We start from the raw sequence: 22,124 nt of genomic DNA on the forward strand, positions 1-22,124 counted from the left end.
CTTTCGTTTGGATCTTGAAAGTGAATTTATATGAGGTTCAATAATGCAATATTTTTACACGAAGGGCTTGCGCCACATCCCCAGCCCCTGCCATCAATTTTTAACACTCAAAGGAAATCTACCAGAAACGGTGCCTTTCCTGGTGGTATTAATTGAGGTGACCTGGTTCTGTTAGAACCACAACAGACCCACATGGAGCCGGGTTCTGACTGAGCTACCTTAACGCCTTTCACTGACTACATCTCGGTTCGCTGCCCGCGACGCCGCGGAATCGCCCAGGACCAGCAGGGCCGGGAGCAGGCGATTCTGTCCAATGCTCTTATAAGTGCTCCGGGATTGTGGCTTCGCCCGTGTGTCCCCGGCCCATAGCGCTTCCCTTTCATGATGTGGAAGCTCCTGTCGTGCCCTGCTGCCCACAGGACACACCGCCCGCGTCCCGGGAGACGGCATTCTCCACAGCTCCCGGGCGCGTTCAGGAACGCGGCGCGCTCGCTCTCGCGCATGCGTGACACGGCGACTCCGCGCTCCCCTGTCGGACACCCGGGGAAACCTCGAGCGTCGGCGCCCAAGGTGCGCGTGCGCAGTCGCCTCAGGAGCCCCTTCCCGATCCTCCCAACCAACCCCTACCCTGCCATCCACCCCGCTCCCTTCTAACTCTTTCGCCCCATTAAATCAGCCGGCCCTCCGGCACGTCACGGGCGAAAAGAGGTCCCCACAGGGAGTCTCCAGCCGACGCAGCCGCCGGGCGCGCCCGACGCCGCCCGCGGCGTGCAGAGACCCGCCGCCCCGCCCCTTCCGCCGCTCGCGCGCGCACGGCCCTCCGGGGTTGGCTGCTACGGGGACCGCGGCGGCGGCCTCGAGAGCGGCTGTAGCTTTGCCTGATTAGTTCCCTCCGCCCCCTCGCGTCTGGCGCTCTGGTGCGGTTGCCTTGAGACCCCCAACTTTATTGTTCCTCAGCCCCACCTCCCGGCGCGCGTCCTCGGGATGCACTGAGCTGAGGGGAGGGGTGCGGCGGAGGGTCGCGGTCGCGGTCCCTCGCCTCCGAGCGCCCGGCCAGAGGGGCGGGAGTCACGATGTCCGGTAGCCGCCAGGCCGGGTCGGGCTCCGCGGGGACGAGCCCCGGCTCGTCGGCGGCCTCCTCGGTGACTTCCGCCTCCTCGTCCTTATCCTCGTCCCCGTCGCCGCCTTCCGTGGCGGCCTCGGCGGCGGCGCTGGGGTCCGGCGGGGCAGCGCAGGCCGCGGGTTCGGGCGGTCTCGGCGGCCCGGTGCGGCCTGTGCTGGTGGCGGCAGCGGTGTCGGGCAGCGGCGGCGCGAGCGGCGGCGGGGCGGTGTCCGCGGGCCTGTCCCGGCTCAGCTGCGCGGCCAGGCCCAGCGCCGGCGTAGGAGGGAGCAGCTCCAGCCTGGGCAGCGGCAGCAGGAAGCGTCCTCTGCTCGCGCCCCTCTGCAACGGGCTCATCAACTCTTACGAGGACAAAAGCAACGACTTCGTATGGTGGGTCTGAGGAGCAGCCCCCTCGCTCAACTGTGCGTTCCCGCTGCTCGGTCTGGGGGGCTCCGGCGGGGGCGGCCTCTGGAGAGCCGGGACCCTGGTGCTGTGCAGGGTCTGGTTAGGGGCGGAGAAGCGGGGGTGAAAGTGAAGAGCGCTAAGTGCTGTGGGCAGGAAGTGCAGGGAGTTTAGGGAATGGGGGGGGGGGCAAATAAATGATGGTGGAGAAAAGAAGAAATTTGGGCACGGAAATTGGGTTTTGAATTTTTTGGCTATTTGGCGGACTAAGCGCCTAGTCTGGGATACTTGTTCAACTACAAGTAGTGGGGTGGAATTGCTGGTCAAAATCTGCTTATTGTAAATATGGTAGATGATGCTCTAAACATGGGTAGGGATGTTTTAAGTAGTCTTTAAATACCCATTTTGGCTATGTGTAAATATGTCCTATTTTAAAAGGCACTTGACAATGTGTGGAGGATACTGTAGTCAGTGTGTTCAGGAAAGGTCCACTTTTCAACTGAATAACTTGAACGAGAGATCCACATTTATTAAATATCTATGTGTCACATGTATCTTTATTACAGCATGCTGTGTAACAGTATACTGAAACTTCTGGCCTGAGGGATGCTCAGGTAGAGACATTTTGTTGTCATGTTTAGCATCTTGAATGATACACAGTAATATTCAGTCATATTTGGTGTAGTGGGGCTTACCGCATTTAGTGAAAGATGGAGTGGATAGTCTTGGACAGAGTTTGAAATTCTCATTTGTTTTAGGTATTCTTTGTAGGATTACGAGAGAGTAATTGCTTTTTGCTGATTAAGAACTGGTAGGGCTTTGTGTCTTTTCTCTGGAGTAAGTTGTTGATTGACTTAGAATATTAATGACCTAGGAAGTTGACTTGCACAGTCATTACTGGGGAAGTCGATTCACTTCAGGGGTGAAGGTGGCCAGATTTGGTATTTTAACTATGATAGGGCTAGAAATTGGAAATAGGATATTTCTGTTTATTGCAGAAAAAATAATGATGTTTTTATTCATATTTCTACTTTTATATTAAATTATTTTGGATTCAGAATTCAATTTTCATTGAAATTGGACTATAATTGTGATTGTTATGTATAAATAATTTAAAGTATATCTAAGAGATGTTTGCTTTTTTACCCAATTAATAGTGCCGCATGCTGAAGTAGAAGCTATTAAAACAAATTGGGAGCTTGTGGGATTTAGTTATTGTTTTTAGAACATTCACATTTCAATTTTCAGTTGACTAAAAGAAAGCGAACATGCCTGTATCCACATAGGTCTCTAAAGTAGTGTAGATGTGAAAAATGAGGAAATTAGTCATTCAGTCATTCACCATATACTGATTTGACATTCATCATCTGCCAGGCACCATCTTAGTTTCAGTGTACTACAGTTAAAGCTGTAAGGAATTAGAGAGGAATGTAAGAGCACCTGACATCCATCATTGATCTCCCCTCCCAGCTTCATGGCACACAGGTGTGCCAGCAGTCAGGAGTCTGAGGCAGAAGGACTACAAGTTCAAGGCCAACCTCAAGGGCTTGGTGAGATTATCTCAGAAGAAAAGATAGAAAAAGGGCTGGAGATGTGGCTCAGTATCGCCCCTAGGTTCATCTCCCAGTATTGCAGAATGAATGAATGAATGAATGAAACTGCAAAAGTTTTTCTGAAGTTGCTGTAGCCCTTTGCATTTTCTACTAGCAACATAAAAAAAAAAATTGTAATTGTTTTACATCCTTGCCCACATTTTGTGTTTTCAGCCTTTTAAATTTTAATCACTAGTGGATATATGGTGGTTTTGTCATAATTTGCATTACCTTAGAAACTAATGGTGTTGAGCATAAGTCAACTACTTATTTTTTATTTGCATATCTTTTATGAAGCATCTGTTCTAACCTCTTGCCCATTTTTCTCCTAAGTTGCTTGTCATTTTGACTTGTAAGGGTTCATTTTAGATTCTGGTTACATGTCTTGTCAGTCTTAGGTAGTGTGATAATTTTTTTCCCAGTCTGTTGTTTACCTTTTCATTTTTTTCCTAGTTTTCTTCAGTGGCCAAAAAAAAGTCTAGTTTATTGATTTTTTTTCTTTTATTGTTTGTGATTTTTTTTTAAATGTCTAAGCTAAGAAATTGTTGTCTAGCATGAAGTCACAGAGATTTTCTTCTAGAAGATTTATACGTTTCTTATGGCTGAGATCCACCTCCTTTCATTACCCATGGAATCTGATTATCCTAGCACCAATTGTTGAGTAGACCATCTTTGTTCATTAAGGTTTCTTAGTACCTCTCTTCAAATTAGCTATTTATGTATGAATTTTATGGAATTTGTATTCTGTTCTATTGATTTTATGTTTTTCTCTACACCATTACTATACTGTTTTTATAACTGTATTAATCTTGAAATCAGTATAATTTTGTTCCTGTATTTCAAGATTGTTTTGGTTATTAAGGTTCTTTCCATTTCCACATACATTTAAAAATTATTTGTGAGGGCTGAGGGCATAACTCAGTGATAGAGTGCTTCTTTAGCATGCACAGGGCCCTGCATGGGATCCCTAGAACCATAAAAAAAAAAAAAAAAAAAAATTGCCTGCCTGCCTGTCTGTTTTCTCGCTCCCTTTCTCTATCTCTCCTCTTCTCCTTCCTTCCTTCTTTTCTTTCTTTCCTGGGAGCATTGAACTCACGGATGGTTTATCACTGAGCTACATCCCCAGTCCTTTTTATTTTGAGACAGGGTCCTGGCTGAATTGATGAGACTGGCCTGAAATTTGCTGTCCTCCTGCCTCAGCCTTGCAGAATTGCTGGAATTATAGGTGTGCGCCAGCATGCTCACTGCTTGTCATTTTGTATTAAAGAGGATGGACGCTCTAATTTGGGTTTCTTTCAGTCTATTACTCAATTTAGAAAAACTTGACATCTTAAAGATATTGAATTGTTTGATTCATAAACATAGTGTATTTCTTCAATTATTAGGTCTTCATTAATTTCTCTGAGCAACACCTTTTACTTTCAACTACCCAAGTTTTGCAAAGCCTTCAGCCTTTACAACATACTGTGTGTGTGTGTGTGTGTGTGTGTACACACACACAAACATATACATACCCGTATATATGTGTATATATATAAAATATATAAAAGCTGGCTTGAAATGGGTTATAGACATAAGAGAACTAAATCTTGTAGAAGAAAATATTTTGTTAAATTTGTCACTAAGTATTTCATGCTTTTGATGCTGTTGTAAATGTTATTTTAATTTTGGTTTCTAATTGTTGCGAGCATATAGCAATGCAGTTTATTTTTGTATATTGACCTTATTTATATCCTGTGAATTTTAAAATTCACTTGAATGGTTTTTTGGTAGAAGATGGGATTTTCTAAGATAGTGGGGTTAACTGCAAATAGTTTTTTCCTTTCATTCCAATTTGTATGCATTATTTAAAATATATTATTGGATTTTTGAAAAAGTTTTTTTTTTCTTTGTGAGTGATAGTGATCTACGGTTTTCTTTTAATTTTTTCTAATTTTTTTTTCTATTTTTGGTATATGGTATATTCATTTGCTAGGGCTTTCATAACAAAATACCACAGAGTGGGTGGTATAAACTTTACAAGTTCTTTTTCATGTAATTCTAGAACCTGGAAATATGAAATCAGAGTGTACACAGGTTTGATTTCTTTTGAGTCCTCTGTCCTTAGCTTGCAGATGGTTGAGATTTTTCTCTTTTTCTTTGGTCTTAGCAGTTTAAAAGCAAGGTATGTGTTAGGGAATCTTGTTTTTAAAAATATTTTTTTGTAATTTTCAGAGCTTACATTTGTGGTTTGATTTCTATTGTTATTTTAAAAGAGTTGAGCTATTACCTCTATACATAGTTCTTTAATCCATCCTCTTCTCCTATGACTTCAATTACATACTTGCTACATCATTTGATATTGACCTGTGGCTCTTGGATACTCTGTTCTTTTTTTTTTTTCATAGTGTTTCAATTTGAACCATTTCTGTTGACCTCTTTTCATATTTTTGCTTCTTTATTTGTGTTTTGATGAGCCCATCAAAAGAATGCTTTGTCACAGATCATGTGTTTTAAAAAGTTTTAGCAATTTCATTTTATTTTCCCTTTTAGTTTTCATGTCTTTGCTGAAATTCGTTTTTCATGCATATTGCCATTTTTTTTCTACTAGATCTACTCACATTAATCATAGTTTTTGTCTCATAGGCTTACCATTGGAATTTTCTCTTGAAGCTTGTTGATTGCTTTGGCTTTTTGGATTTGTTTGTTTTTGGTTTTATGTATATTTCGTACTGGAGATTGCATGTCCAGTAGTGTTGATGCCTGAAAATAATTACACCTCTCCTGTTAGGTTGAGTCAGCGTGGTCAGGAGTTGGGCTGAATTTGGATTTTGTTATTGCTGTGTAGTCACCTTTCATCTACCAAAGGCTTCACATTTCACCAATGTTGTCTTGAGTGTGGGGTGAAGTTTGGGATGCCAGAAAGCTTTTCTTCACAGTTTTCAGCTTCACACCTACTTTTCAGAAGGGTTGTGTGCATGCTCTGTCCCCATCCCCTAGCAGACACTGTTGATGTGTGTGGCTTTGTGGTAGACTGGGTTCTCCTTATTGCTAGGCTTTATTAATTTATTGTGATGTATGTTTTAGTTTATTGATTTGAGAGACTTAGTATCCCCAGACCATTCCAGCACTATCAGATTCTTCAGTGATTATTATGTACTCAACCACAAATTATAACATTGTCTTAATTCAGTCGGCTTTAACAAAAATACCATAGACTGGGTAAGTTGAACAAAAGAACATTTATCTCTCACAGTTCTGGAGGCTATGAAGCCTAAGATGAAAGCATTGGTAGATCCAGTGTCTGGTGAGGACCCACTTCCTGTCTTGTAGATAGACACCTTGTTGCTATGTGGCTCCATTAGAGCAAACTCTAGACTTACAAGGATATAATCCCATCATAAGGGCTTTTCCACTCTCTCACCCTTATCTGAACCCAGTTGTCTCCAAAAGACTCTATCTCCTAATTCCATTACATTGGGAGTTGAGGTTTCAACATGAGAATTTTGTCATCTATTATAAGCATGTATCACCTGTACCAGTTTCTGCTACTGTTCTCAAAATGGCCTTTCAAAATTTCTAAGAGTTTTTGATTAATTGATTCAGAAATTAGTGTGTGACATAGGCTGGGTCTATCAGAAGGACTCCTTTTGGAATTTTTGACCCAAGATACTGGGAAAAATTTTTTTTTATGATTCAGTTTCACTGAGGTATAATTTATAGTTTACTGAGTTTTGTTACATATATGTACCTGCGTAATCCCTAACATTTAAAATATAGGACATTTCAATCACTCTAGAAAGTTTCTTCATGCACTTTTACAGTTAAATCTTCTTTACTCTCATTCATGGTTACCATTGATCTGACTTCTATTTCTAGATAGTTTTTCCTATTGTAAAATTTTATGTTAATTCATGTATTATATGCTCTTTTGTAACTTGTTTTACTAAGCATGTTTTTTGAGATTAAACTATATTGTTTGTACTGTAGTTTTATTACATTTTTCTCTTTTCTTTTTTTGAGGCAGATTCTTGCTATGTTTGTCTGATCTTGAAATCCTGGACTCAGCTGATCCCTCTACCTCAGGCTTCCTAATAGTTGTGACTGTAGGATTGTGCACTTGTCAACTTTTTTAGAATTATGCTTTCTAACCTTTAAATTATGCACAATTTGTCCACTCTGGATTATTTCCATTTTTTTTGACTATTTGAATATAACTCAAGAATATTTGCTTATAAGTAATTTTATCCCTGTATATTTTTTATTTTTCCAATATTGTTTTTGCTTGTAGGTGAATTTTTTATTGTAGATGGCATTTTTCAGCTGTAGAATTCAGTTTTTGTTTTATTTTAAAAAATCGGTGTTATCTTATTCAATATCTGAAACCAGTGTTTCCTTTATTTTTTCACCCAGTTTTTTGAGTATGTATGATCAGAGGAAAGTTGTTTCCAGTTAAATGTTGACCTTGAGTGCAAGTGAATTAGTCATGTTTCTCATTTCAAAATACACTGTCGTAATACCAATAGCTTTTAGTTCTGTTGTGGATTCCCTTAATAAATGCCGCATCACCAAATATTGGACAGTATTGTATGGAAAAATCTAGATATCAGTGATGAGCGAAAAATAATTCAGAAAAGTTAGACACTTAAAAATGAGAATTTGTAGGAAACTCTAGTTTTTTCTGTCTATATTCACAAAAGTGCTATGTGACAAAACTTGTGTAAGTCTAAATAGTTTCAGGAAAAGCATTAAACAATAAAATTATCTTTTTGGCTAGGGTGTAGTTCAGTGGTAGAGTGAGTTCAGTGTGTGAAAAGCCTCGGTTCAACTCCTAGCACCAAAATGAATGAATGAATGAATAATATTACTTTTATCTCAGGGGTCCCTTTTTTAAAAAACATTTTTTTAGTTGTAGATGGACACAATATCTTTATTTATTTATTTTTATGTAATTGGTGAGACCCTGTCTCAAAATAAAAAAGAGGGTCATAAATAAATATAGTTAAAACATACAAATGTATACATACATATCTATAAAGATAGATATTTTTTAGAAGTACCACATGCCTATATATGTTTTCACTTATATAGGCATGTGGTACTTAGTTAACACATAGTAGTACTTGAACACATTTATAAGATACATGTGTACATTGTGTAATAATCAGATCAGGGCAGCTGGCAGTCTATCACTTCAGGCATTTATCATTGTGTTGGGAACATTCAGTATAGCTATTTTGAACTCTCAGCTAGCTATTTTGAACAATATGAAGCAGTCAATCATCTTGCTATAAGATATTAAAAGCTATTCTTCTTGTCCAGCTTCCTTGTCCTCACAAACCTTCCTTTCTCCATCCTCCTTTCCCAAAGCCTTCCAGTCTGACAGCCACTATTCTATTCTCTACCTCTTTGAGATCAACTTTTTAGCTTCCACATATAAGTGAAAACTTTGGGTATTTGTCTCTCTGTGCTTGCCTTATTTTTACTCAACATAATATTCTCCAGTTCCACTAATGTTACTATAAATGACAGAATTTCATTTTTATGGCAGTATTAGTATTCCATTATGAATGTGTACCTACCACATTTTCTTATACAGTTTTTAAAACATTTTGTTTTAGTTGTAGATGGACATGATAACTTTATTATATTTATTATGTGGTGCTTAGGATCAAACCCAGTGCCTCACACATGCAAGGCAAGCATTCTACCACTGAGCTACAACCCCAGCCCTCTTATATAATTTTTTACTGATAAGAAAGTTTTATATTTACAGTTGTTTCTATTTTTAGTGGTATGTAATGGTACATCTCATTATTGATGACATCTTAGATCTTACTAAATAGGGGATTGTATTTCCCCCCTTATTTTCTTAATCTCTATTTTCATTTTCCAAATCTCCAAGTTTCCTGTTCAGTTGTGGTGTATATAAATGTATTGTTGTGAGATATATTTTTATATATGCTTTAAGTTTATATAAATTTATTATGCACAGGTCATTTTCATTTTTGTTTTCTCTTTATAAAGCATCAAGCCATCTTGCTCCATGTGCCTTTGGCTCATTCCTTCTTTTTTTTTTTTTTTTTTTTTAAATATTTTTAGTTGTAGATGGACAAAATATCTTTATTTTGTTTATTTGTTTTTTTTAAGTGCTGCTGGGGATTGAACACAATGCTTCATGCATGGTTAGGCTAGTGTTCTACCACTGAGCCACATCATTCTTTCTGACTCTTGCATGATGTGCATACATTTTAAAAAATTTAAAATTTGTTTTAATTAGTTATATATGACAGTAGAATGCATTTGTGCACTTTGATATACATAGATGGGATATAATTTCTCATTTTTCTGAGAGTACATGTTGCAGAATCATATTGGTCATGTAGTCACATATATACATATAGTAATAGTATCTGTTTCATTCTACTATCTTTCCTATCCCCACATCCCTGCCCCTCCCATTCCATCACTTTACCTACTTTAAGGTAACGCTATTCTTTCCTAGCTCCCCCCCCCCCGCCTTATTGTGAATTAGCATCCACATATTAGAGAAAATATGCAACCTTTGGTTTTGTGGGATTGGCTTATTTCACTTAGCATGATATTCTCCAACTCTAACCATTTACTGGCAGATATTTTCACTCTTCTTTAAAGTTGAGTAATATTCCATTGAGTATAAATACCACATTTTCTTTATCCATTCATCTATTGAGGGACACCTAGGTTGGTTCCATAGTTTAGCTATTGTGCATTGAGATGCTATAAACGTTGATGTGGCTGCATCACTATCATATGCTGATTTTAAGTCCTTAGCTGGGTCAAATGGTGGTTCCATTCCCAGTTTTCTGAGGAATTTTCATACTGCTTTCCATAGTGGTTGCACCAGTTTACAATCCTACCAGCAATGTATGAGTGTACCTTTTTCACTGTATCCTCGCTAACATATTTATTGTTGCCTGTATTCTTGATGATTACCATTCTGACAGGAGTGAAATGAAATCTTAGAGTAGTTTTGATTTACATTTCTCTAATTGCTAGAGATGTTGAACACTTTTATCTCATATATTTTGCTGATCAACTGTATTTCTTCTAAGTGTCTCCAGTTCCTTAGCCCATTTATTGTTTTTTTTTTTTTTGGTGATAATTTTTTTGAGTTCTTTCTATATCCTAGAGATTAATGCTTTATTGGAGGTGCATGTGGTAAAAATTTTCTCCCAATCTGTAGGCTCTCTCCTCACATTATTAATTGTTTCCTTTGCTGAGAAGAAGCTTTTTAATTTGCATCCATTCCATTTATTGATTCTTGATTTTACTTCTTACACTTTAGGATTCTTGTTCAGGAGTCAGATCCTAGGCTGATGTGGTAAAGATTTGGGCCTATCTTTTCTTCTATTAGGTGCAGGGTCTCTGTTCTAGTGCCTAAGTCTTTGATCCACTTTGAGTTGATTTTTGTCCAGGGTGAGAGATAGAGTTAATTTAATTTTGCTATATATGGATTTCCACTTTTGCCAGCACCATTTGTTGAATAGGCTACCTTTTTTTCCAGTGAAATGTTTTTGGTACCCTTATCTAGTATGAGATAACAGTATTTATGTGGGTTTATCTCTGTGTCTTCTATTCTGTACCATTGGTCTACAAGTCTACTTTGGTGCCATTAGCAAGTAGTTTCTCATTTGGTTGAATGTCCTTTTATTTACTGTGGATCCTCCCTTTTCTGGTTTTCACTTTTTTTTTCCCCACTTCATCCTCATGGAATATTTTGTTGAGAATGCTCTGTAGTTTAGGCTTTCTAGTTGTGAATTCTTTTAATTTTAGTTTATTATGGAATGTTTTAATTTCATCTTCAAATTTGAAAGTTAATTTTGCCGTGTATAAAATTATTGGTTGGCATCAGTTCCTTTCAGAGCTTGAACTATATTATTTCAGGACCTCCTAGCTTTTGAGGGTATGGGTTGAGAAATCAGTTGAGATCTGAATTGGTTTCTCCCATATATAATTTGATTTTTTTCTCTCATAGCCTTTAAGATTTTATCTTTGTTCTCTGTGTTAGTCATTCTCATTAAAATGTGTCTTGGTGAGGGACTGCTGTAATTTTGTACATTTGGGGTCCTGTTAGCCACTTGTATTTGATTTTCCATTTCATTCTTTAGGTTTGGGAAATTTTCTGCTATTATATCATTGAAACGATTGTGCATTCCTTTGGTTTGTTTCTCTGCTGCTTCATCTATTCCAATAACTCTTAAATTTGGTGTTTTCATTTATTCCATAATTCTTGCATATTCTATTCTTGGTTTCTTACCATCTTCTCCACATGTTCAACTCTACTTTCAAGATTATATATTTTGTCTTCGTTATATGAGGTTCTGTCTTCCAAGTGATCTAGTCTCTTGGTGATTCTTTGTATTGAATTTATAATTTGTTTTACTGATTCCTTAATTTTGAGGATTTCTGCTTGTTTTTTTTTTTATTTTCACAATTTCTCTTTATTGAAGTGATCTTTCACTTCCTATATTTTTTCTTTGATTTCACTCCTTGTACTATCCTTTACCTCACATATCAATTTAACTATATACAATCTGAACTCCTTCTTGGACATTTCTTCTGCTGTGTTTGTTATCAGTGGCTTCTTTGGTTGAAGCACCTTGGTTTGTTTGGAGTGCTTTATTCCCTTGTTTTTTCCATGTTGTTAGTGTGTTTTCCCATCTAAAAGTATGGATCTAAGGCAGGATAAATTCTACCCCATAGACCTATAGTGTCCCTGAAGGTTTCCAGTGCTTTATCTTTCCTGGTGAGACCAATATCAACAGCACTCAGTTACACAATATATAGCCTTAAACCTAATAGCTCCCACTAAGGCGTCTACTGCTTTCTCAAATTAAACCAAAATGATGAGTTCAATAACTATGTATAGTACAGAGTATTTTAAAAACAATTTAAAATTTCAAATGATGGATGAGAGAACAGATGTAGTATAGTATGCAATATTTGTGAGGGAGGAAGAGAGAAGCTAGAAGCAAAAATTCACAGGGAGAGTGGAAGAGGAGATTGGCTGTTGGTTGGAGAAAAGTTTGAAAAAGAAAATAGACAAGAGAGGAAGAATAAGAACAAAGAGAAAAAATTAAAGACACAAGAATACAACAAAAATGCGAAACACCATTCATATATCATTGTCCTTCACACACTGATGCATAAAAAACATCCTGTTCCAAATATGGTAGAGAAATTAGTAAATCAAAAAATAAAATAAATCTTGCTGGAAAGTCGAACTGTCTCTGTCAGTGTTCAACAGTTTCTCAGCCCTGTCTCTGACATCTCTTGGGATCACCAAACCCAGATCAACTCTTGCAAACCCAGTCTCTGTCCCACCTATCTGGGCTTCAGATACCTCAGGCTCAGCCACACTGCATTCCCAATATCTCAATGCTTTTCCTACTTGCAGAGAGACCACCAGAGGGTACACTCATGCAAAAGAGCACCCCTGAGGTACAGCACCAAGACAAGGGCCACCAGCACTCTCAGCAGGAAGACCCCAGGCTCCTCCAAACCCGCAGTCACCCCCACATTGGACCTGAAGTTCCCAGCTGCAGTCCCTAGATAGAGGCTCTTGTGGTGGTAAACCTGCTGGCACCCAAGACCCAGGCCTTGGCTGGTGTCCCAAAATGGGTGCAGCCACGTGCAACCAAACCTGGAGTCTCCCCCAAAGCAGTCCTCTAGGCTATGGTAGCAATGGTAGTGGCCATGGTTGTTGGCAGCAGGCAGTGGGTCAGCAGTAGTGGCAGCTGTAGCTGTGGGGGCAGTGTCACCAAGTGATCTCTGGGGGTCAGCATCAGTGTTGGCTTCAGTTGCATCTGGGGCAGCAGTTTCTTCTATGGCAGCAGCACCCAGAAAGAAGACCTCCAGGTGATCTCAGGTTGGCAGCAGGGGAATCAGAGGCAGCAGCATTGGCGATAGTGGTACAGGCGGTGGTTGATTGCCACAAACACATTTTACAAGCACATTTTACTCATGATGAACATCTAGGCTGCCTTTGATTCAGTACTATCACAATACTGCTGTTGCATAGATATTCTCTTATTGACAAACATGGTTATTTGGGATATGATATATGTATATGAATACATATACACACATGTACACATACACAAAAGTGCACACATACATTTACATACATACCCACATAGACAGATAGCCATATACTCTGATATGTGTGTGTGTATTTACATAAAATCTCAGGAGTGGAATTTCTGGATCATTAAATATATGAATAATTAATCCTAGATTGCCCACTTGCTGTGTATGAAGATTCTTATTTCTTCAATATCTAACATACTTGATATTCTAATTTTTTAATAATTTAGTAGAGACAGTATTATTTTATTGTTTTAAATTGCATCTTTTACTAGTGAATTGGAATAGTTCTGGACACTTGAAAGACATTTTTCCTTTCAATGATTAGTAATTCACATCTTCCCATGTTTTTATACTGGTTGTATATGTTGATATATAGGAATTGTTTGTATTATGGTGATACAGAATGTATAAACAGTTCCAGCAGGGACTTTAATCCATTTGTAAATTCTTCTCTTTTTTGATAATACCACTGTATTCGGGAGTCCATAAGAAGTTCTGGGAGATAAAAATTGTCAGCAGTGATATGGATTAAAGGGAACCTTGGTATACCTTGGTATACTGTTAGTGGGAATATAAATTAGTTCAGCCATTGTTGAAAACAGTATGGAGGTTTTTCAAATACAACAAAACTACCATATGATCTTGTATCCATGGGATCTGCATCTGTGTATTTAACCAAGAGGTTGCAGACTGAAAATATTCAGAAAAAATATCTCTCTACTGAACATGTATAGGCTTTGTTTCTTATTCTCTAAACACTGATTTATAGAGCATTTACGTTGCATTAGGTGCTGTAAATAATGTAGAGAAGATTATTTAAAATCTTGTAACTATGCAAATACTATGTCATTTTATATAAGGAACTTGAGCATTTGCAGATTTTTATATCTGAGTAGTCCTGGAACCAGTGCCCTGTGGATACTAAGGGATGCCTTTGTAGCAAAACAAAACAAAACAAAAAAACCCTATATATATATGAATGACATGTTTGCACTACCATATTCTTTCCTGTACCATTTATGCTAGTTGAGATATGGAATCAACCTAAATAACCATTGATGGGTAAGGAGAAGAAAATGTATGCAGTACATAATGGAATGTTATTCAGTGTCTTAGTCTGCTTGTATTGCTATAACAAAATAGCTGATATTGGGTAATAAATAATAGAAATTTATTTCTCACCATTCTCTACTTCCAAGATGGTGCCTTCAACAGTTTCTCACATGACAGAAAGTGGGAGAGTATAAAAAAGAATGAACAGACTCCTCTCATGGCAGAAGAGAGCAAACCCACTTCCTGAAGCCCTTTTATAAGGGTCTTAATCCCTCTGCCAAAATAATTTAATTACCTCCTTACTATCCTACCTCTTCATACATCACATTAGCCATTATATTTCAATATAATGAATTTTGTCAGATACATTCAGATCATAGTATTAAACCTTAAATAAGAAGGAAATACTGCCACTTGCCACAACACAGATGAACCTAAAGGAGTTATGCTAAGTGAAATAAGCCATGCATAGAAAAATAAATACTTAGTGATCTTACTTAGATCTGTGTAGATTGTACTTATTTATGTGTGTGATCTTACTTAGATGTGTTGATCTCATAGAAACAGGTAAAACTGGCTGCCAAAGGTTAGGAAAATTGGGAAATGGAGAGATGGATCAAAAGATACCAACTTTCAGTTATGCATGATGAATAACCTTTGGGGATTTAATGTATAGCATGTTGGCTATAACTGGTAATGCTGCATTAGACTTAACTGGCCGAGAATAGATCATAAATATTCTCACTACCAAAAGAAAAGGTAACTGTGAGGTGATACATATGTTAATTAGCTTGATTATGTTAAGCATTTCACAGTGTATATGTGTATCAAAACATGTTGAATACCTTAAATATATAAAAACTTTGTCAATTAGACTTCAAAGCTGGAAAAAGTTTTGGGTATTTGTGAGATATTTGGGGAGTCTAAAAGTTTTAGGGATTTGTATCAAGTTCCAGGCATCTGTATGTTTGGCCTGGCTGCCATTTTTGGTGTTTGCTATGCTTGTGCTTGTGCTTGTGCTTGGGTCTTTTGGCCTATCCTTTTGTGAATGCTATCAATTGGCTGAATAGGAGGGGTTCTAAATGTTAAAGGTTTCTTCCTGAACCTACTCTGGATGTGTTCTTGCCCTTAAAAAATTGAAAAGAAAATGTGGTGTTTTGGCGATCTCCTTTGAATTGCTGTAGTTCCTGTCATCTGCCCTCTATTTCTTAGGAAAGGGAGTGGTTGGTCAACCCTTTTATCTTCTTTTATTCTATCTTCTGCCTATCTAATAGGAATTCCTTCAAGTTTTTTGCTTGGATGGATGCCACTCTTTCAAAATGTATTATTCCATTCAAATTGGTAAAGCAAAATAACATAAATAAGATGGTTTATAAACAACAGAAACTTATTTCTCACAGTTGTGGAAGCTGGCAAGTTTAAAGTTAGTCTTCTGGCAGATTAGTCATCTGTCAAAAGATGCCAATTCTGGTCCATGGATTATTGGTCTATGACAAATGGCATGCTTACTCTGTCCTAACATGATGGATGGAACAGTCTTGCTCCTTGGGGCCTCTTTTTTAAGGGCACTAATCCGTATATGAGGGCTCTGCCCTCATTAGCTCATCACCTCTGAAGGCTTAGACTTCAAATACCATCATCTGGGGGGGTTTCAGCTTGAATTTGGGGGGCGGGAACATATTAAGATTGTAGAACCAATTTTATCACTGGTACATAATTTTCCATATTATCTCTTCTTTGTTTATTCTGTGACTAATGAAATACTGTATACCAGGCATAGCACTGAGCACTTTGTAGATGTCTTATTAATGAGTACAGTGGTTCTGTGATTTAAATGTTATCCCAGTTGTATAAATGAGGAAATGGGATTACAGAGATTAAACTACTTGTCCAAAGTCATAAAGCTGTAGATAGCATAGCTAGGATTAGCTTCAGTTAATTTTATTTTTCATGAAGGTCATGAAGCTAGCTTTTGATGACAGGAATGAAGATTTTCTTCTATTTAATTACTTAGATGATATTCCTTAAAAGCTACGGGTTTAAACTGATCTGATGGTAGTTTTTAGGTTTTACAACTTTTAGTGTTAGTAGAGCATATTATATGACATGGCACCCACTGCAGTTCTCTTTTAAAACCAAAAATTAATTAATGGATGATTGAGCTTCATGTAAAACAAACCTGCTGTCCAGTCCAAGAGTATTTCTCACCTGGAGTATAATAGCTTTCATTACTGTTCCTACTTTTGATTCCTTTAGTCTCTTTGTGTCAGGTGGAGTGATTTGGTTCATCATTTTGTCTAACCATGTCATCACATCTTTGTTCTCAACCTTCCAATGAATTTCTGTTTAATTTACTGTATAAAGCCAAAGTCCTTAACTTTACTTTGAATTCTTCAATTTGGCTCCTGTAAACTCGACATCTCTTTATCTTTGTCTTGGTCTTCTGCTATTTTCTCACTTGCTTATTCTGCAGGTCTTCTTGCTAGTCTTTGAACATGTCAGTTATATTTCCTGCCTTAGGACATTTATACTTATTCTTCTGTCTGCCAGATTATTGTTCTACCTGATTGCCATGTAGATGATTTCTTCACTACCTTGAAATATTTACTAAAATGTCAGCTTCTCATTGAGTCTTCCCTGACTATCCATTTCCTAAATTTACAACCCATTTCCCAGTGCAACCCTTTCTATTCCCTTTCCCCACTTTATTTCTTCCTTAGCATTTATCATAATCTAACCTTACTTTAGAAGGTCTTTATTTATCTTATTTATTATCTGTTTCCTATTAGATTGTAAATGCTGTGAGGGGATTTTTGATGGATATTCACAGTTGGTTCATTGTAGATGCCACAGCCAGCCATAAAAGGTCCATTGGAAGCATTATTACTCACATTTGTTAATGTATTTAATTTGGAATTGGAAAGATCTATCTCCTTTTCCTTATTTTAAAAATGCCTTGTTATAGGAGCTATTTGAAAGATTGGTATGTTAATACCTAGTCATGTGGTAGGAAATTTTGTATATTTACTATTGTCCAAGACTGTTTCTAGTTTTAGAAATTAGTATTGAGACTATAGAGTTTCTTTCAGATGGACTTTTTAAAAATCATAATTATGTATGATTTATTTGAGACAAATGAAACTGAAGGTCATTATGTTAAGTGAAATAAATCAGGCGCAGTTCAAGCAAGGACTGCTTGAACTCTCTTACATGTGGAATCTAAAGTAGTTGATCTTGTAGAAATAGAGAGTAGAATAATAGTTACTAGAGGCTGGGTACAATAGGGGAAGAAGGGATTAGGAAAGGTCTGTTAATGTACACTACGATATGATTTGGAGAAATAAGTTCTAGTATTTTATTGCACAGTAGGGGGAGTATAGCTAATTACTATATATTTCAAAAAGCTAAAAGAGAAGGCTTTTAAATATTATCACCTAAGGAAATAATAAATGTTTAAGGAGCTAGGTATGTTTACCCTGATTGGAACATTACACAGTGCATACATTTTTTGAAACATCACATGATACCCCATAATTATGTGCAATTTTTATGTGTCAATTAAAATTAAATACCATTTAAAAATAGATTTAGGCTAAAATCTCTTATAATGAATGACAAGAAACAAAACTTCCCCTTCAATATTCCTAAGATAGTCCTCTAAGAAGCAATCCTTTCAATTCTTGTAACTATTTCTTTTGGTGGAATTAATCATCAATGCCATCATTCTGATATTTGAGTGCTTATTTGGTGCTTACTAATGTTGCAAGTAGGTTTTTTTTTTTTCTTTTGAATTGAATTGCCTTGTGAGGTTGATGCTGTTGTTATATGCATAGTAACACATGAACAAGCTGAGGCATAGGGAGATTAAATAATTCATCACATTATATAATTAAAAAGTAGACAGGCTATGGATTTAACACAGACATCACGACTTCTCTCCTCTATTATGTACTGCTAACTAGATTGCCTTCATTTCACGAAATAACATGGTTGTTACAGTTTGGATCTGGATGCTCCCCAAAGGCTCATGTGTTCTAGGATTCATCCCCAAAGATGGTTCTATTGTGAGGTAGTAGAAAACTTTAGGAGGTGGTGCCTAGTTGGAGGAAGTTGGTCACTGGGAAGGTGGTCTCAAAAGCTGTATCTTCTTGGCTGCCATGAGTTAAAAGCAACTTGTTTAACAACACCCTTCTACCATGATATTCTGCTTTACCAGAAGCCCACACTGATGGGACCAAGAAATCATGGACAGAAACCTCTACATCTGTGAACCAAAATAAATCTTTTCTCCTTTTAAGTTGATTTTCTCAGATATTTATCACAGAAACAAAAAGCTAGCAATAGTACTACTGTTCTTGACTTATTACTTGAACTTGCTGTCATAGATGAAGATTTAAATATTTCAAACTGGTGAGCAAGTAGGTAAGTGCTTGGCTAGGTAGTTCTGGAAGAGGTAGAAGATTAGGGTCCTTTGTGTCAGTGCTATTCAAACTATCTGTGATAATTTTTTTTTCATTTTTTTGGTCATATTTATAATTTTTTAAAATTTAGTAAAAATGACTTACTACAAAATAAGATTACAAAACCCATATAATGCAATAAAACTCATTTCAATTATATTCAACAACATTCTGTCAAATTCCCCTACAAGATGAAGGTTCTATACTTCAGATTTCTATACTTCTTCAGAAGTTGGTAACATAATGAATCCTGCAATCCTTGGACCAGCCCTGGCCCATGAGCTACACTGGATGGTGCTGTCCTGCTTATACTAAGTCTTCCAGTTAATCCCTCTGTTTTCAGTCAGCCTGCCTGTTTCATGTTTACCATCTCCTTGGATTGAGCCTCTTTGGGGTTAGGCAGGGTTGATTGGCCTACTTTTTAAGTTTTATCCCTTTCAGTATGTACTCTGATCTGTGGCCTTCTCTATCTTGGTTCTTCATTTACCTTTGTGTCTACTTTTCTTCTTGTGGAGTTTGTTCAAGTATCTATCATTAATAAATATTTTTCTTTTCATTATTGAGGCTTTAAATCCTGCATTATTTTTATTCTTCTATCATTTTAATAGGTTTAGGAGGAAAAGTAGAGAAATGTTTTTTAGTAAGTTTGTTACTGTTGTGACTTGGAGGTCTACCAGAGTTTTATTTTTTCCTTCTAGATGTGGGCAAGAGACTTGGCATTTAAGGCTATTAGATACTCTTGTGTGGGTTGCACACTGAGGAGTCATATCTGATCAAGGGGAGATAGATCAAGGGCATGAAAAACAGTTAACATTTTACTTATTAAATCTTTTGCCCTTTTTTGGGACTGAAAGAGAGACTGCCTGTTTCTAATTCCAGAAAGTCACCAAGTTATGTATGTGATTGTTTTGCCACATCTAACCTAAGGGAGTGCCTTTTTTTTTTTTTTTAATTTTCATAGAAGTGTTGTATGTCTTAATTATGTACTTGAAGAAACTCAAACATTAAAATACCCTTTTTTCAGAATTTTACCAATTTGATATACATTATATTGTATCAGATAACTCCTGACATATTTAATGAATTAGTTGGTTTGTAATTCTCTGTTCCCTAATCCACAGATCTCAAACATCTTTCTCCTGGGTCCCTTTGTAGCCATTGTGGTAATTTTCCATAACATGTTTGACTCTATCAAAAGACTTTCCATCCCCACTTTCTAGGATATTGTTTATACTCAGGAAATAATCCTTGAAGGAGTGAATTTTCATTTAAAGTTTTAAATGTTAATGTGTTATTAGTAAGGTTAGGATTTGTATACTAGTAAAGAAAAGTGGATAAATGCTGGATTAAAGGGGGATGGATTTGCTTTTATCTTGCAAAGAGAACTTCAGAGATAGATAATCTAGGATTGATAGAGCTTTTTGAGGATGTCATCAAGGAACCAGTATCCTGTTGTAAGCTTATGACTTTTGTCTTCTCAGTCACAAATGGTGGTTGTATCTCTAGACGTTTCATCCGTTTAGACCTAAATTTGAATTTTGGCTTTGAGATTTTTACAGCTTTGTGCCTCAGTTTCCTCATCTTTAAAATGGATCCCATAATATGCACCTGTCTCATTGTGTTGTAGAAAGATTAAAACTATTTAATGTATGTCTTAGTTCAGTAGATCTAGTTTGTTATTTGAAATAGTGATAATTATTACCATCATTATCTACAAGCATTATTGAAACTAGAATTCTAAATTTGTCACTTGAAGAATTGATATTTTGGGGGATAGAGAAGAAAAGAGGTAATGTAGATTAACAGGTCCAGGTAGGTGCTCTTGAATACAGGAATGTGGAAGAAGATGGTAGAATTTTCTTAAGGGCTTTGTGACTGTGTTGCACTATAAAATTATGGACTGAGTAAAGTATTTAAACCAATTAAATGTACTCATTACATTCTTTCACTACAATCTTTGTAAAGTTCAGCTCAGTAGGAATTTCATCTTCTTTTGATAGGTTTGAAGATGTAACTCAAGTATTTGCTGAATCTGATTTCATTGATATTATTACTAACCTAATTTGTTAACATTCTTCTTTAAAAAAAAAATCTTTTTTTTTTTTTTTAGCCCCATCTGCTTTGATATGATCGAGGAAGCATACATGACGAAGTGTGGCCACAGCTTTTGGTAAGGTGATTTTGTTCAGCGAAATAGTCTTTTTTTTTTTTTTTTTTTAACTTATATGTGTATGTAAACCAATGAGAAATTATGCTTTTTAAACTAATTTTATATTGTTTCCTTGACTGATCTGTGTTACAGGGTTCACAGTTCAAGGTAGTAACATATGGTTGCTGTGAGTTCTGTTGAAATATTTTATCATAGGTTTTTAAGATGGATTTTAAAACTTTTTGTTTATTAATTATTAACAGGAACTAAGCTGTTTCAGAAAATGGAGGTTGATGAGCATAAACATAAACACCCATTAGTCACTTGTTGGACTAAGCAGAAGAACCAGTAAAGCATGCTGGGGAGGATGTGGGGAAAAGGACATAGAGGATTAAAAAGTTCTCTGTTTTCTTGTTTAACATTTTGTTTAGTGTTATCTTGAGATTTTTTTTTATGTCCCATTAGTGTGTATATTAAAAAAAAAAACGTAGTTATAAAATTGACACATAAAATAGAATTCACAGTTGTTGGCAGTTTAATGTGTATACTTTAGTAGTGTAAGTTATGTTTGTTTTTTTGTATACTCTCCAAAACTTTTTCACCTTATAAAACTGAACCTATATACTCACTAAAAACAACTCCCCATTTTCCCTTCCCATCTTCACCTGGCAGCCACCAATTAGTTAGTTTGTATGAGTTGGACAACTCTGGATACCTTACATAGCAGAATTATACAATATTTCTCCTTTTTGTGACTGATTTGTTGCAGTTAGGATAAAGTCTTCTGTGTTGTAGCATTGTGTGTCAGAATTTCCTTCCTTTTTAAGGCTGAATAATATTCCATTGTATGTTCATTCTACATTTCATTTATTCATTCACCCTGCACCCCCGTAGACAATGTGTATGCTTCCGCCTCTTGATCCTTGTGAATAATTCTGCTGGGAACATGGATATACAAATATCTCTTCTGGCCCCTGCTTTCAATTTTTTTTTTTAATATATTTTTAGTTGTTGGCAGACCTTTATTCTATTTATTTATTTATTTATTTATATGTGGTGCTGAGAATTGACCCAATGCCTGACACATGCTAGGCAAGTGGACCACCACTGAGCCACAACCCCAGCCCCACTGCTTTCAATTCTTTTGGATATCTACTCAAAAGTAGAAATTTTGTTTTTAACAAATTTTTGTTTTTATGTCACATTAGCGTGTATATTTTTTTTAAAAAATGTAGTTATAAAATTGAGACATAAAA

The 22,124-nt window shown here is 36.9% G+C and overlaps 1 protein-coding gene across 6 annotated transcripts in view; it reads left to right on the plus strand.

Annotated features, from left to right (window-relative positions):
• Positions 1 to 807: 807 nt before the first annotated feature.
• Positions 808 to 22,124, plus strand: part of COP1 (COP1 E3 ubiquitin ligase) — a 177,817-nt gene continuing 156,500 nt past the window's right edge. For 4 of the 6 annotated variants that reach the window (XM_081299558.1, XM_081299561.1, XM_081299559.1 and 1 more), the window contains exons 1-2: positions 809 to 1,492; positions 20,830 to 20,889. In XM_081299558.1, coding sequence (XP_081155684.1) covers positions 1,074 to 1,492; positions 20,830 to 20,889 — 479 coding nt within the window. In that variant the 5' untranslated portion in view covers positions 809 to 1,073. Of the gene's footprint in view, positions 1,525 to 20,829; positions 20,890 to 22,124 lie in introns of all 6 variants that reach the window. The other 2 variants (XM_081299560.1, XM_081299563.1) reach the window with 2 other exon arrangements.

This window comes from Spermophilus citellus, assembly GCF_964194105.1.
Source record: "Spermophilus citellus genome assembly, chromosome: 6".
NCBI classification, from domain to species: domain Eukaryota; kingdom Metazoa; phylum Chordata; class Mammalia; order Rodentia; family Sciuridae; genus Spermophilus; species Spermophilus citellus.